Source organism: Cervus elaphus, chromosome 20 (genome assembly GCF_910594005.1).
Source record: "Cervus elaphus chromosome 20, mCerEla1.1, whole genome shotgun sequence".
In the NCBI taxonomy this organism is placed as follows: Eukaryota; Metazoa; Chordata; class Mammalia; order Artiodactyla; family Cervidae; genus Cervus; species Cervus elaphus.
The window spans coordinates 140,067,841-140,078,930 of NC_057834.1; the positions used below are offsets into that span (position 1 = coordinate 140,067,841).

General features: G+C 52.1%; 1 protein-coding gene across 6 annotated transcripts in view; it reads right to left on the minus strand.

Annotated features, from left to right (window-relative positions):
* Positions 1–11,057, minus strand: part of THAP4 (THAP domain containing 4) — a 34,250-nt gene extending 23,193 nt beyond the window's left edge. For 2 of the 6 annotated variants that reach the window (XM_043879053.1, XM_043879054.1), the window contains exons 1-2: positions 10,837–11,057; positions 7,771–8,948 (exon numbers count right to left, since the gene is read on the minus strand). In XM_043879053.1, coding sequence (XP_043734988.1) covers positions 7,771–8,948; positions 10,837–10,913 — 1,255 coding nt within the window. In that variant the 5' untranslated portion in view covers positions 10,914–11,057. Of the gene's footprint in view, positions 1–7,770; positions 8,949–10,129; positions 10,229–10,457; positions 10,734–10,836 lie in introns of those variants that run through there. The other 4 variants (XM_043879055.1, XM_043879056.1, XM_043879057.1 and 1 more) reach the window with 4 other exon arrangements.
* Positions 11,058–11,090: the final 33 nt, after the last annotated feature.

The following is an 11,090-nucleotide window of genomic DNA, read 5'->3' on the forward strand; positions in this document are numbered from 1 at the left end:
TTACAACAAACTTCTCCTTAGAAAACACGCAAGCAGGAAGTGTAGAGTCCTACATTCAGTGAAACGATCCCTCAAAAGTAAAGAAGAAATAAAGACTTTTCAAACAAAAACTGAGCAAATTTACTGCCAGCAGACATGACCTGCATGAAATGTTAAACGTTCTGCAGAGAGAAGGAAAATGATACAGGTCAGAAAATCTGAATCTAAATAAAAAAAAGAGCACTGGAGAAGGAAAAAATAAAGGTAACACTAAAATGCTTCTTTTTCTTAACCGACACAGTAGACAAAGTTTGTTCAAATTTTTGGCAGAAACAGGGTGAGTATAGCATTAAGTGAAACAAATGACAGCCAGTTCATGAGGGATGAGAGGGAGGAACCGGGACCCGCTGTTAAAGGTGCCTGCACGACCATGAAGCAGTACCGCCGTCTGAAAGTGGACACAGATTAGCTGTAAATGGACAGTGTGAACTTGTGGAGGACTACTGAAAAGAAGTAGAGAGAGAGAGAGAGAGAAAAGTCACTCAGCCGTGTCCGACTTTGCGACCCCATGGGCTGTAGCCTAACCAGGCTCCTCCGTCCATGGGATTTTCCAGGCAAGAGTACTGGAGTGGGTTGCCATTTCCTTCTCCAGGCGATCTTCCCGACCCAGGGATCGAACCCGGGTCTCCCGCACTCCAGGCAGACTCGTTACCATCTGAGCCACCAGGGAAGCCCTTAAAAAAAGAAGTATAACTGATATGCTAAGAAAGGAGAGAAAGTGAAATCAAGTTAAATGCTCAAATGAAACCAAAGAAGGCTAAAAAGCAGGAACAAAACAAAAGCAGCCAGTGGCAAGCAGTTACAAACATAAGGGACATGAATCCAGGGAAAGCAATGGCCAGTTCACACTTGAGCGGCCCAAGACCACCCACCAAACGATGGAGCCGGCTAGAGACCGTACGGAGACCCACTGTATGTTGTCTGTGAGACCCACCTTATATACAGAGACAGGTTACAAGTAAAGGGATACAGAAAGATATACCATGCTAACAAGAATTAAAGACAGCTGGAAAGCAGACATTAGGACAAGAAAAATCACCGGGGATAAAGGACAGCATTATTACATAATAAACTAGGGGTTAATTCTCCAAGAAGATGTAATAATCCTTAAGGCTTACATACCTAACAACACAACATCAAAACATGAGACAAAGATGAACAGAACTGCAAGGAGAAATGCACAAATCCATGGTTACAGTGGGAGACCTCAACATACTGCAAAACGGGCAGATCCGGCAGGCAGCCAGCAGGGCACATGTGAGCTCTCCATCATGGACCACTGTGCCTGCTGATTTCAGGCGTCAGCCTGACTGGGCTACGAGGAGGCTGAACCAGCTGGCGGGACGCTACTTCAGGGGGTGTCTGTGAGGGGCCCCAGGGGAGCTCAGCATCTGAGTTGCGGCCCTGAGTAAGACTGCGGGCCCTCGCATGTGCACGGGCACCAAGGGCCTCAGCAGAACAAAACCGTGGAGGAGGGCAAACTCGCTCTGCTTGAACTGGGGTCTCCAGATGGAGTGGAGTTCCCCACCCCCCCCAGGCCTTGGAGCAAGGACTGAATCACTCCACCAGCTTTCCTGGTTCTCCAGCTTGCCATCCATAAATGTGGGAGCCAATTCCTGTAATAAATTGCCGTATACTCACACACATCCTACTGATTCTATTTCTCAAAAGAACCCTGACTAACTACTACTTCAGTCAACCTCAGTAGAACAAACACTATGCCCAAGCTCAGGCTCACAAAACACACTCACTACGACAGGCCAGGTTCTGGGGCGCAGAACACACCTGACACGTGTACAGAACACAACTCATACAGAGGATGCTCTCAGACCACAGTGGGACTGAACCAGAAATCAGAAACAGCAAGAAAGCTGAAATACCACCAGATACTTGGAGATTAAACAAGACACTTCTAAGTATAAAGTGGGTCAACAAGGAGGAAGTCTCAAGAGAAATAAAAGAACACTTAAACTAAATGGAAATGAAACTACAAAAACTACAACTTGTCAAAATTTGTGGGATGCAGTAAAAGCAACGCTTAGAAAGAAATGTACAGTGCTGAATGCACATATTAGAAAAGAAATAGTGGAAATTGAAAGTAGAGAAGAAAAAGCAATTAAGCTGAAAGTAAGCAGAACAAAAGGGGGAAAAAATTAGAATAGAAACCAATGAAAATGAAAACAGGAAAATAAAGAAAGTCAATAAAATCTGAATGCATATATTAGAAGAAGAGAAACAACTGCAATTAAATAATCTAAGTTTTCACCTTAGGAAAATAGAAAAGGAAAAGTACTTAAGTTGAAAGCAAGCAGAAGAAAAGGAAAAAAAAATTAAGAGCAGAAACCAATGAAACTGAAAACAGGAAAATAAAATCAACAAAAGGTTGGCTTTTTCGAGAAGATCAGTAAAACTATTAACACTCTAGCTTAGTTAACAAAGGAAGGCAAAGAGAGAAGACACAAATTACCAATGTCATAAATAAAAGAGGAACATCCACTACAATCCCACAGACATTAAACTGTTTAAAGGATACTATGAACAACTTTATGCCTACAAATTTGATAATTTAGGTAAAATGGATCAATTTCTTGAAAGACAATATTACCAAAATGTATACAAGGAGAAATAATCTGAATAGGCCCATATCTGTTATATCAGAGAAACTGAATCAATAACCCCCAGAACAGAAAGCATCAGTCCTAGATGGGCTTCTAGAATATATGAATTCTATCAAACATTTAAGGAAAATTTTACCTATTCTTTATAATCTCTTCTGGAAGGAAGAAGCAGAGGGAATACTTTCTAAATCATTCTATGAAGCCAGAATCACTCTATTATCAGAATCAGACAAAGCTATTAGAAGAAAGTAAAACTACAGATTTCTCTCATCAACAAAGATACAAAACTCAACATGAGCAAAGAGCATCTAACAATGTAAATATATATATATACACCATGATCACTTGGGTTTATTGCAGTATGCAAGCCTCGTTCAGTAGTCTAAAATCAATCAATATAACCCAAATGTCCATTGTAAGATGAGTGGATAAACAAAATGTGGTCCGTCCATGCAGTGGACTACTACTCAGCCTTCAAAGCAAGGAAATTCTGCAATATGCTACCACATGGATGTCCTCTGCGGACATCAGGCCAATCACAGATGGACGAATACTGTGTGATTTCACGTACATGAGTCAGAGTCACAGAGAAGCAGGGTGGTGGCTGCTGACTCTGGGCGAGGGGAGAAGGGTGTCACTAACAGGGGCAGAGTCTCAGATTCCCGTGAGTTGCAGGATGGCCGTGTGGCAGCTGTGCCGTGGTGTGCATGGATTTCACGCCGCTGCACTGAAGGCTGACTGACTGTTATGGTAAACTTTTGTTGTATTTTAACTCAATATAAAACAAGGCACAACAATGACAAAAAGAAACAGCTATCAGGCCATAAAAAGACACAGAGGAACTCTGACTACAATCCTGCTGAGTGAAATAAGCCAACCTGAAGAGGCTGCACGCTCTGGTTCACAGCATCTGCACCTCGCAGGCTTGGGACTTTCCTGAAGAGGCAGAACTACAGACAGTCCTAAGTAGATCAGCGGCTGCAGGGGTTGGGAGGGACGGCATGAACAGGCAGACAGAGTTTCAGGGCAGGGACACGACTCTACGCTGCTGCACTGAGTATATGTGCTCTAATGTACTCGTCAGACTCCAAGCATAAGCCGTCCCGTGGGCTGACCTGCCCAAGCATTCCCAGGGTATGCTTGTATCCCGGCCGGGAGGCCTACAGTGGTTGCCCTCCACCAGGCCTTCACCAGGGCAAGGCTGGGTGCTCCTGCATTTGTATTCATTTAAAAGATTCCTTTCTGTCTCTTCCCCACTGTGTTTTTTTTTGTGGAGCACAGATTCACCTTCAATGGTCTGAAATTCCAAAATTTCTACCATCCAATATTTTGTTTAATTCTACAGAGTTGGTCTTAGGTAAGATTCTCTTGAGATTTGTATCTTTGAAAGATATTCTTTTTTGTTAATAAGTTTGTCAGTGGGTAAAAAAAAACCCAAAAACCTCAAATATAAGACAGTGAACCTAAATGTAACCTATGGGACTTAGTTAATAACAACATATCAGTATGGGCTTGTAACTAGTAATAGAGTGAACCTCTAGCACAAGTGGAAATGTGAGATGTTAGCAGTAGGGAATTAGCGGGGAGGGGGGAATTCCTGTGCTGTCTGTTAATTTTTCTGTAAATCTAAAACTTTCCTTAAAAGGAAAACCCAAACTATTAGAGAATAGGGCTTCCCTGGTGGCTCAGCTGGTAAAGAATCTGCCTGCAATGCGGGAGACCTGGGTTCGATCCCTGGGTTGGGAAGATCTCCTGGAGAAGGGAAAGGCTACCCAGTCCAGTATTCTGGCTGAAGAATTCCATGGACTATGTAGTCCATGGGATCACAAAGATCCCATGTGTCCATCGGACAGAACTGAGCGACTTTCACTCATTAGAAAATAATCAATGGAAGGTAGGGAGTAGGTAGAAATACAGATGAAATAAGATTATCAGAATACTGATAAATGTAGAAGCTGGGGTGGGAAGTTGGTTCAGTGGGGTTATTATACTTTTCTGTTTCATTTGTCCATGTTCAAGATTTCCACAATAAAAGCTTTTAAAACTCCAAATTAATTCAAGAATTGTATGTATAAGGAATAAAAGAACAGGAAGAAAACTCAGCTATAGCCCTGAGGGCACAGCTGACTCACACTCGACAGTGGACATCCGTGTCTGTGGGGATGTTCACAGGTCAGCGAGCAAGGTGGGAACAGCATGGTCAGGGCAGGGCAGACACGGGATGAACGTGGGAAAACGTTCATCCTCCCTGGTTCACAGAAATGCCTGCAACGTGCCCGATGCAGCCAGACACCCGGAGCGAGCCTGGGCTCTGTGAGAGCATGCCCGTTCTGTGGGAAGGCCACTCGACAGCAGCTTCTTGGGGGCAAGCTTCCCAGACCCAGAATCTGCAGCCCCAGTGGCCCGGCTGCTGTCGTGGGTGTTCTGTCCAGGAAAGGGGGCCTGGCTGAAGATGAAGGACTGAATAAACATGTGTGTGGTCCCTTCAACACAGAATCCCTGCAAAAGGACCGAAGACCCCTGCACTGATGAACAGTCGAGAGCGTAGCCGGTCTGGAGGACAGCAGGGGGAGCTCACAGGCGGGGACTCGGGGCGCCTGCTCCCCTCCCCGGGCCCCTCTCCCCGTGCCCCCCCACCCCCCCAGGGCCCAGCCTGTTCCTCTCAGTCCTCAAGGCTCTTCCGCAAAACTTCCCTGTGGAGCCACGCTCCCTCCCGGCCGCTGTCCACTTTCCCCAGGCCCCTCACGGCTAACCCTCTTAGAGCCTGGTCCTGGCCACCCTCAGTAGCCCCCTCCCTTCACCAGGTCCCCACCCAGCTCTGTCCACGCCACTCCAAGGAGACTGGTCACCAGTGACCCCACGTGGCCGAGGCAGCCATCTTTCCTCCACTCTGGTTGGAGCGGCTGCACCCAGCTGGGCACCCCCTCTCTGCAACACCTTCTACCTGACGGCGCAGACACACGTTGGCCACTTTAAGCAGCTGGGTGCTGGCTCTCTGGCTCCAGACCTGAGGGGCGTCTCAAGCTTGACTCCTCTCAAAATGTCACTGTCACGGGGGCTCCCCTCAGATCATTAACTGTTTCCCCCAAAGAGGGCAAAATCGCTAACGATGTATAGTGGTGAGTAAAGTAACCGGCACGAGGCGCACATGCGTCGAGCACCGGTGTGATGGGGACGCGCGGATGCGGTTCTCAGATCAGATGAGACTGGCACCTGTGAGGGAAGGTGGCTGGGGGCCAATTCACTCAAGCGTTTACAGAAAGGCAGGACGAACGCTGGCAGTCACCCACCGGAGCAGAAAAGGGAACAAGAAAGCCTAACAAATTACAAGATGAAGAAGCAGGCCCAAATTTCAATTTACCAATCATCCCAGCTGTAAGCGTATTAAGTTACTATATAAAACGGCTCTCAGATTGAGTTAAAATATAGCTACAAAATAAAGGCATAGAATAAGTTTGAAAATAAGGAGATAAAGAAGTAAAACTTTAAATGGGACAAAATGGCTTTTCTGTTTGATAACATGCAGGCACACTCACGTGTCTAATAACATACACGTGAAACTGGAAAGGCTTTCAAGAAGCAACAAGTGAGAGACCTACCTCCCTTCTCAGAAACCCAGAGCAGTGGATACAATAAGTTAGGAAACAGATCAGCTGACCAATGAAATAAAGCTAGATCCAGAGCTGACAAGAACAATGTAACCAGCCTGGGGAGAGTACAAGTTCTCCTCCCTGCGGGGGAGGCTCTGTGAGGCGGTCACACGCAGACTGTACTGGGCCTCCGTGAAACCTCAGAAGATTCTCTAAGGTTGCCAAAGCACTGTACCCGAACAATAAAACAAAAATCAGCTCCCTTCCCCCAGGCTATGCACTTGAAAAACCATGGCACCCTCCTAAATAACGCAGGTCAAAGAGGGAATCAAGGCTAAAATTACAAATGCTTTAGAAATCAACAGCCCAGAAAGCAGCGGGAGGTGGGTGTGCAGCGCAGAGCCAAAGCGACAGAAGGGGCCAGCCTCACCTGCAGGATTGGGAAACACCCACTGTCTCAAAGGAGTCAGCACTGCCCTCCAGAAGCAGAAAAGCCATGAACGCAGGAGAGCAAAAAGAAATGAGGATGAATGAAGAAGAAAAAACAAGGGAGACTTGATCAGTGCAGGTGGCTTGGAAAGAACTGCTACAGTGATAAACTTAGGGCCATTTGACAAGAAGAACAGAAGAAGTACCAGAAAGTAGTTACTAGGTACAAGAAACTACAAAGCCGCTTTAAAACACTAGGGGAGAATGCAGTGTGTAACTGTGACCAGTACATCAGGGTGGGTTTGGGTTTTGCTGGATTTTGGTTGTAGCCCTGAGTGGGGTCCAGGAAACCCTAAAGAGCCTGTGTCACACTGCAGCCTTTCCTCACCTGCAGTTAATTACAACCCAGAAGACAAGCGCGGATTCAGACTAAATGCACAACGTGGGAGGAAAATGGTTTCCACCTTCATACACTTAACCGGCGAGAGACACTACCCTCGCAACAAATTTTTCAAGAAACAAACAGCAAATTAGGAGGGAAAGCAGAAACATAAGTGATAACATATAGAATATATATCCACCCTATCTGTATAGATACAAAGATACGTAAATAAAAGCATAAAAACTAGTCTAGCCACCTGGGTAGCCAGATGGGAGAGGGGCGTCTTCTCAGCCTACAAGTTTCTGTAGTGTTCTTAAGAGAACGTACTCTACTTCAGTAGGCGTTCGCAATCTCAAGGTTAGTATTAACGTTCACAACTATCTAACGTCAGGGATATTTGTCACGACACAACCGAAAAGGACTTCCCTCTGATTTAGTCTCTTCTCATCTCTCTGGCGGTTCACAGTTTCTGTCTTAACTCAGACCTAATTCCCCAGGACTTGGCCTGCAGTGTGCAAGGGGGCCTCCCTCGCCAGGCCCCTCCAGGTGGGCCTGGGTCTCCCACGCCTCCTTCTGCACTGGCTAAAGCCCTCAGCTACAGCTGCCACCCCAGCTCCTGTCCCTCCGGACGGGCCGGGAGACAGTGCACGGGGGCGCCTGGGCCCCAGAGAAGCCCTCTGTGGTGCCCGCGGCGCGGGGCTTGGGTACTGACCGCGGCCAGGGGGCAGCAGGCTGCTCAGGTGAGGGAGGCTCAGCCTCCGCAGCTGGTCCAGCTTCTGGCGCAGCTCGCGCACCTGGCTGTCCGAGCGGCTGACCCTCTGGCGCAGGGTCCGCAGCTCGCCGTTCTTCTTCTCCACCTGCTCCCGCAGGCAGCACACCTGGCTCTTGCTCTGGCGGGAGGAGAAGCAGTAGGAGTGCAGCGAGTCGATGAGCTTGCAGGCGCCCGACGCCGACAGGATGACCTCGTTGATGGACATGGGGCTGGCGTCGCTGTGCTCACTCTGGACGGCCTCGGCCGCCGGCTTCGGGGTCACGTCGGTGGGAGGCGACGAGGTGCCCTGGGCCGGCTTCTGCGGCGTGGCGGTGAGCGAGGAGCTCGCCGAGGGGCAGGCGCGTGGAGGGCTCTGCGCTGGCCCCTTCTCGGGCCCGGGGCTGCTCCCGCTGCAGCCGGGCTCGGCGTCTCTCCTCGGCCGCTTCCGCTCAACCGGCTCCCGGGGGATGGCCGGCCTCTCTCGGGCGTGCTTGGAGGAGAAGCTATAGGAGTGAAGCGAGCCGATGAACTTGCAGGCCCCGGAGCCTGGGGGCGTGAAGTCATCCGCTGAAACGCCACCCCTGTCCCACCTGTCAGCAGGGGTGGCGCCCTCATCGCCAGCATCCACAGCCCCTGTGCTGGCTTCTCCCTGGCTGCTGGAGGTGGCCGCGGAGGCCGGACCGTCCTCCGCGTGTCCATCCGGAGGCTGCCGCACCCGCTCCTGACCAGCGGCCTCCCGGGAGGCCCTGGCTGCGCTTCTGCCCTGTGGCGGGGCCCGCTTCAGCTTGCGGGGCTCCGGCTTGGCCATTGGGTTTGCGCTTGAGGATGAAGGTGACCCTGCAGCTGCCTTCCCATCCGCGGTGTCACTTGCCTGTGCCCTTAGACCTGCCGAGGCTTTCCCGGTGTCCCTTCTCCGGGGGCGGCCATGGCCTCCAGCCCCCCTTTTCTTCTCCGCCAGGTGGAAGATGGACGGCACGGCCGTGGGCTTGAGCAGGCGGTGCTGGTCCTCCAGTCTCTTGGAGAAGCTGTCTTTGGTGAAGTGCTCGCTGCAGAGGAAAGAATACTTAGTGGGGGTCCAGTTATCCCTCTGAACAGCCTTCAACCACTGCATCAGACGCTTTGAGTCCTTTAGGGGGAATCTGCAGGACAAACAACAAATTACAAAAAAGATAATTAAAAGGCCTCCCCCTAATACTATTAACTATAACAGGAGAATAACACTTTTTACAAATACCTAGACCTGTATTGACTTTCCCATTTACAAACTTAGTAAAGATCTAAGGAACACCTTGTACTTGCAACTTATTAGTGGAACAGAAAGGTGAGACACGCTCTGCCTATCCTTAAGGAGCTAGAGTCCATGGGGCAAATCAGAGGTGAAGGCAAATACCTCCTCCTAGGCTGCAGTAAATAACCTGCAAGGACACAGAGTGCTCGGAGAGACAGAGCCGGATGGCATCGAGACAGCAGGAAAGGCTCCAGGAAGTAGTTCCTAGAAGCTCACAGCTGGCCAACCCTCCCGGTGAGCTGGGATGCAGGACTCTGGACTAGCTAAGAGGAGGAAGGATGGCTGCCCACCCCCACTTAGAAGTCAGGTCCGGTGTCAGCCAACAGAGATGGGGGCATGAGGCCAGGAGAGCACCCCATCCCAAGGTGTCCCAGCTGTGGCTCAAGGAGCAGAGGGTGTGAGACAGCTCTAAGAGGAAGCCCTGGGCTCCCAACACACCAGGAGTAAGACCGCTCCCTTTAAAAAGCAACCAGCCCCTGGAAGATACTGAATAAGATACTTAATAAATATTTTTTTCTTCATTCAGGCCAGATCTTTATTTAGAAAACTCTAGTGAAACTGCACATGCAAGTGTGGGGGTGGTGTGGCCACTCTGGACGGCTGATGCCCGCACCTGAGGCCATCTAACCCACCTGAGCGCTGCGGGACCAGGACCCGCGGCGAGTGGGGGGGGGGGGGGTGGGCAGCTGGAATACCAACTCCTCAGCAAGTTCCAGCAACTCCGACCTTCTAAATTTCCTCACTGCTTTGGGAGCCCATTACCCTAAGACTCTTGCTGCACCCCCAGTCCCCAGGTGAGAAAACTACTGGCTCTGGAGGGAACTTGAGAAAGCAGGGAGCTGACATCTGCAGTAACCTAGTACTATCTTTAATAGGTTGTGACGGTTTGAGGCTTAGCGCTAACCAACTTCAACTTCCAGTGAGACTCTAAAGAGCCTTCGTGCAGGTATTGGAAACTTAAACATCCCCCTGAAATAGCAAAGAGAAAAGTCTGCGGCGGGAGGCTGTTCAGGTAGAGTTTCTTCTGCTCACGTTCTGATACCGCAGGCGGGGAGGTCGCAGAAAACCACTCTGCTGAAATGGGCTGAGTCCCAGCGCCTTCCCGGAACGGGCCAGGCCAGAGAGAAGGCCGACCCCCTCCCCGTCCCGGGCTACCCTCCGCGGCGCCACGACTCGCAGCGGCGCCCCGGCGGGGGCGGGCCGGGCCGGCAGCACGCGGGACGCTGCCGCCGGGCGTCCCCCGGGACCCGGGGCCGTCCAGAGGGCCCCCAGGACACAGCGTCCGGGCGCGCGTCAGTCCCCGGGGCGCGGGGTGCGTTTGCTCGGCCACGTCCCGATCCAGAGGTCCAGGCGGGCTCACCGCGACGGAAACGGCAGCAAAGTGACCGCGGGCGCGAGAGGACGGCCCCGCCGAGGAAGCGCTTCGCGCGCCCTGTCTCCGGAGCCTGGCGGCGGCAGCCCGAACCTCGGCGGCCTACGAGCGGCCGAGGGTCGCGGGCTCCGGGGGCCGCGGTGGCCCGAGGCGCCCGGCCCAGAGACGCCGGCGGGCCAAGGTCACACAGCGCCGCGCTGACTCACTCGCGGGGCCGGCGCCCCGAGCGCCTCAGCGTCCGGCCGGGCCGCGCCGCCTCGCTCGCCCCGCGGGGTCGGGTCGGGCCGGGCCGGGCCGGGCCGGGCGGGGGCGTGGCCGGCGGGCCGCGCCGGCGGCGGGCCGGCGGCGGCGGGCGGAGCCCGCTTACCTGTGGAAAGAGACGGCGCGCTTCTCCCCCTTGCCCTGCCGGTTGGAGCAGTTCGCGGCCGCGCAGCAGATCACCATCTCGGGCCTCGGGCCGCCGCGCAGCCGCCAGGCTCCGGCCCTCGTCTCGCCGCGCCGAGCCCCGAGCGGGACCGCCCCGAGGGGAGGGCGCGCGGCGACACGGCTGCGGGACGTGGGAGCCGGCCCCGCGGCCCCCGCCGTACGGCAAGATGGCGGCGCCCGGCCGCCCGCTGCCCG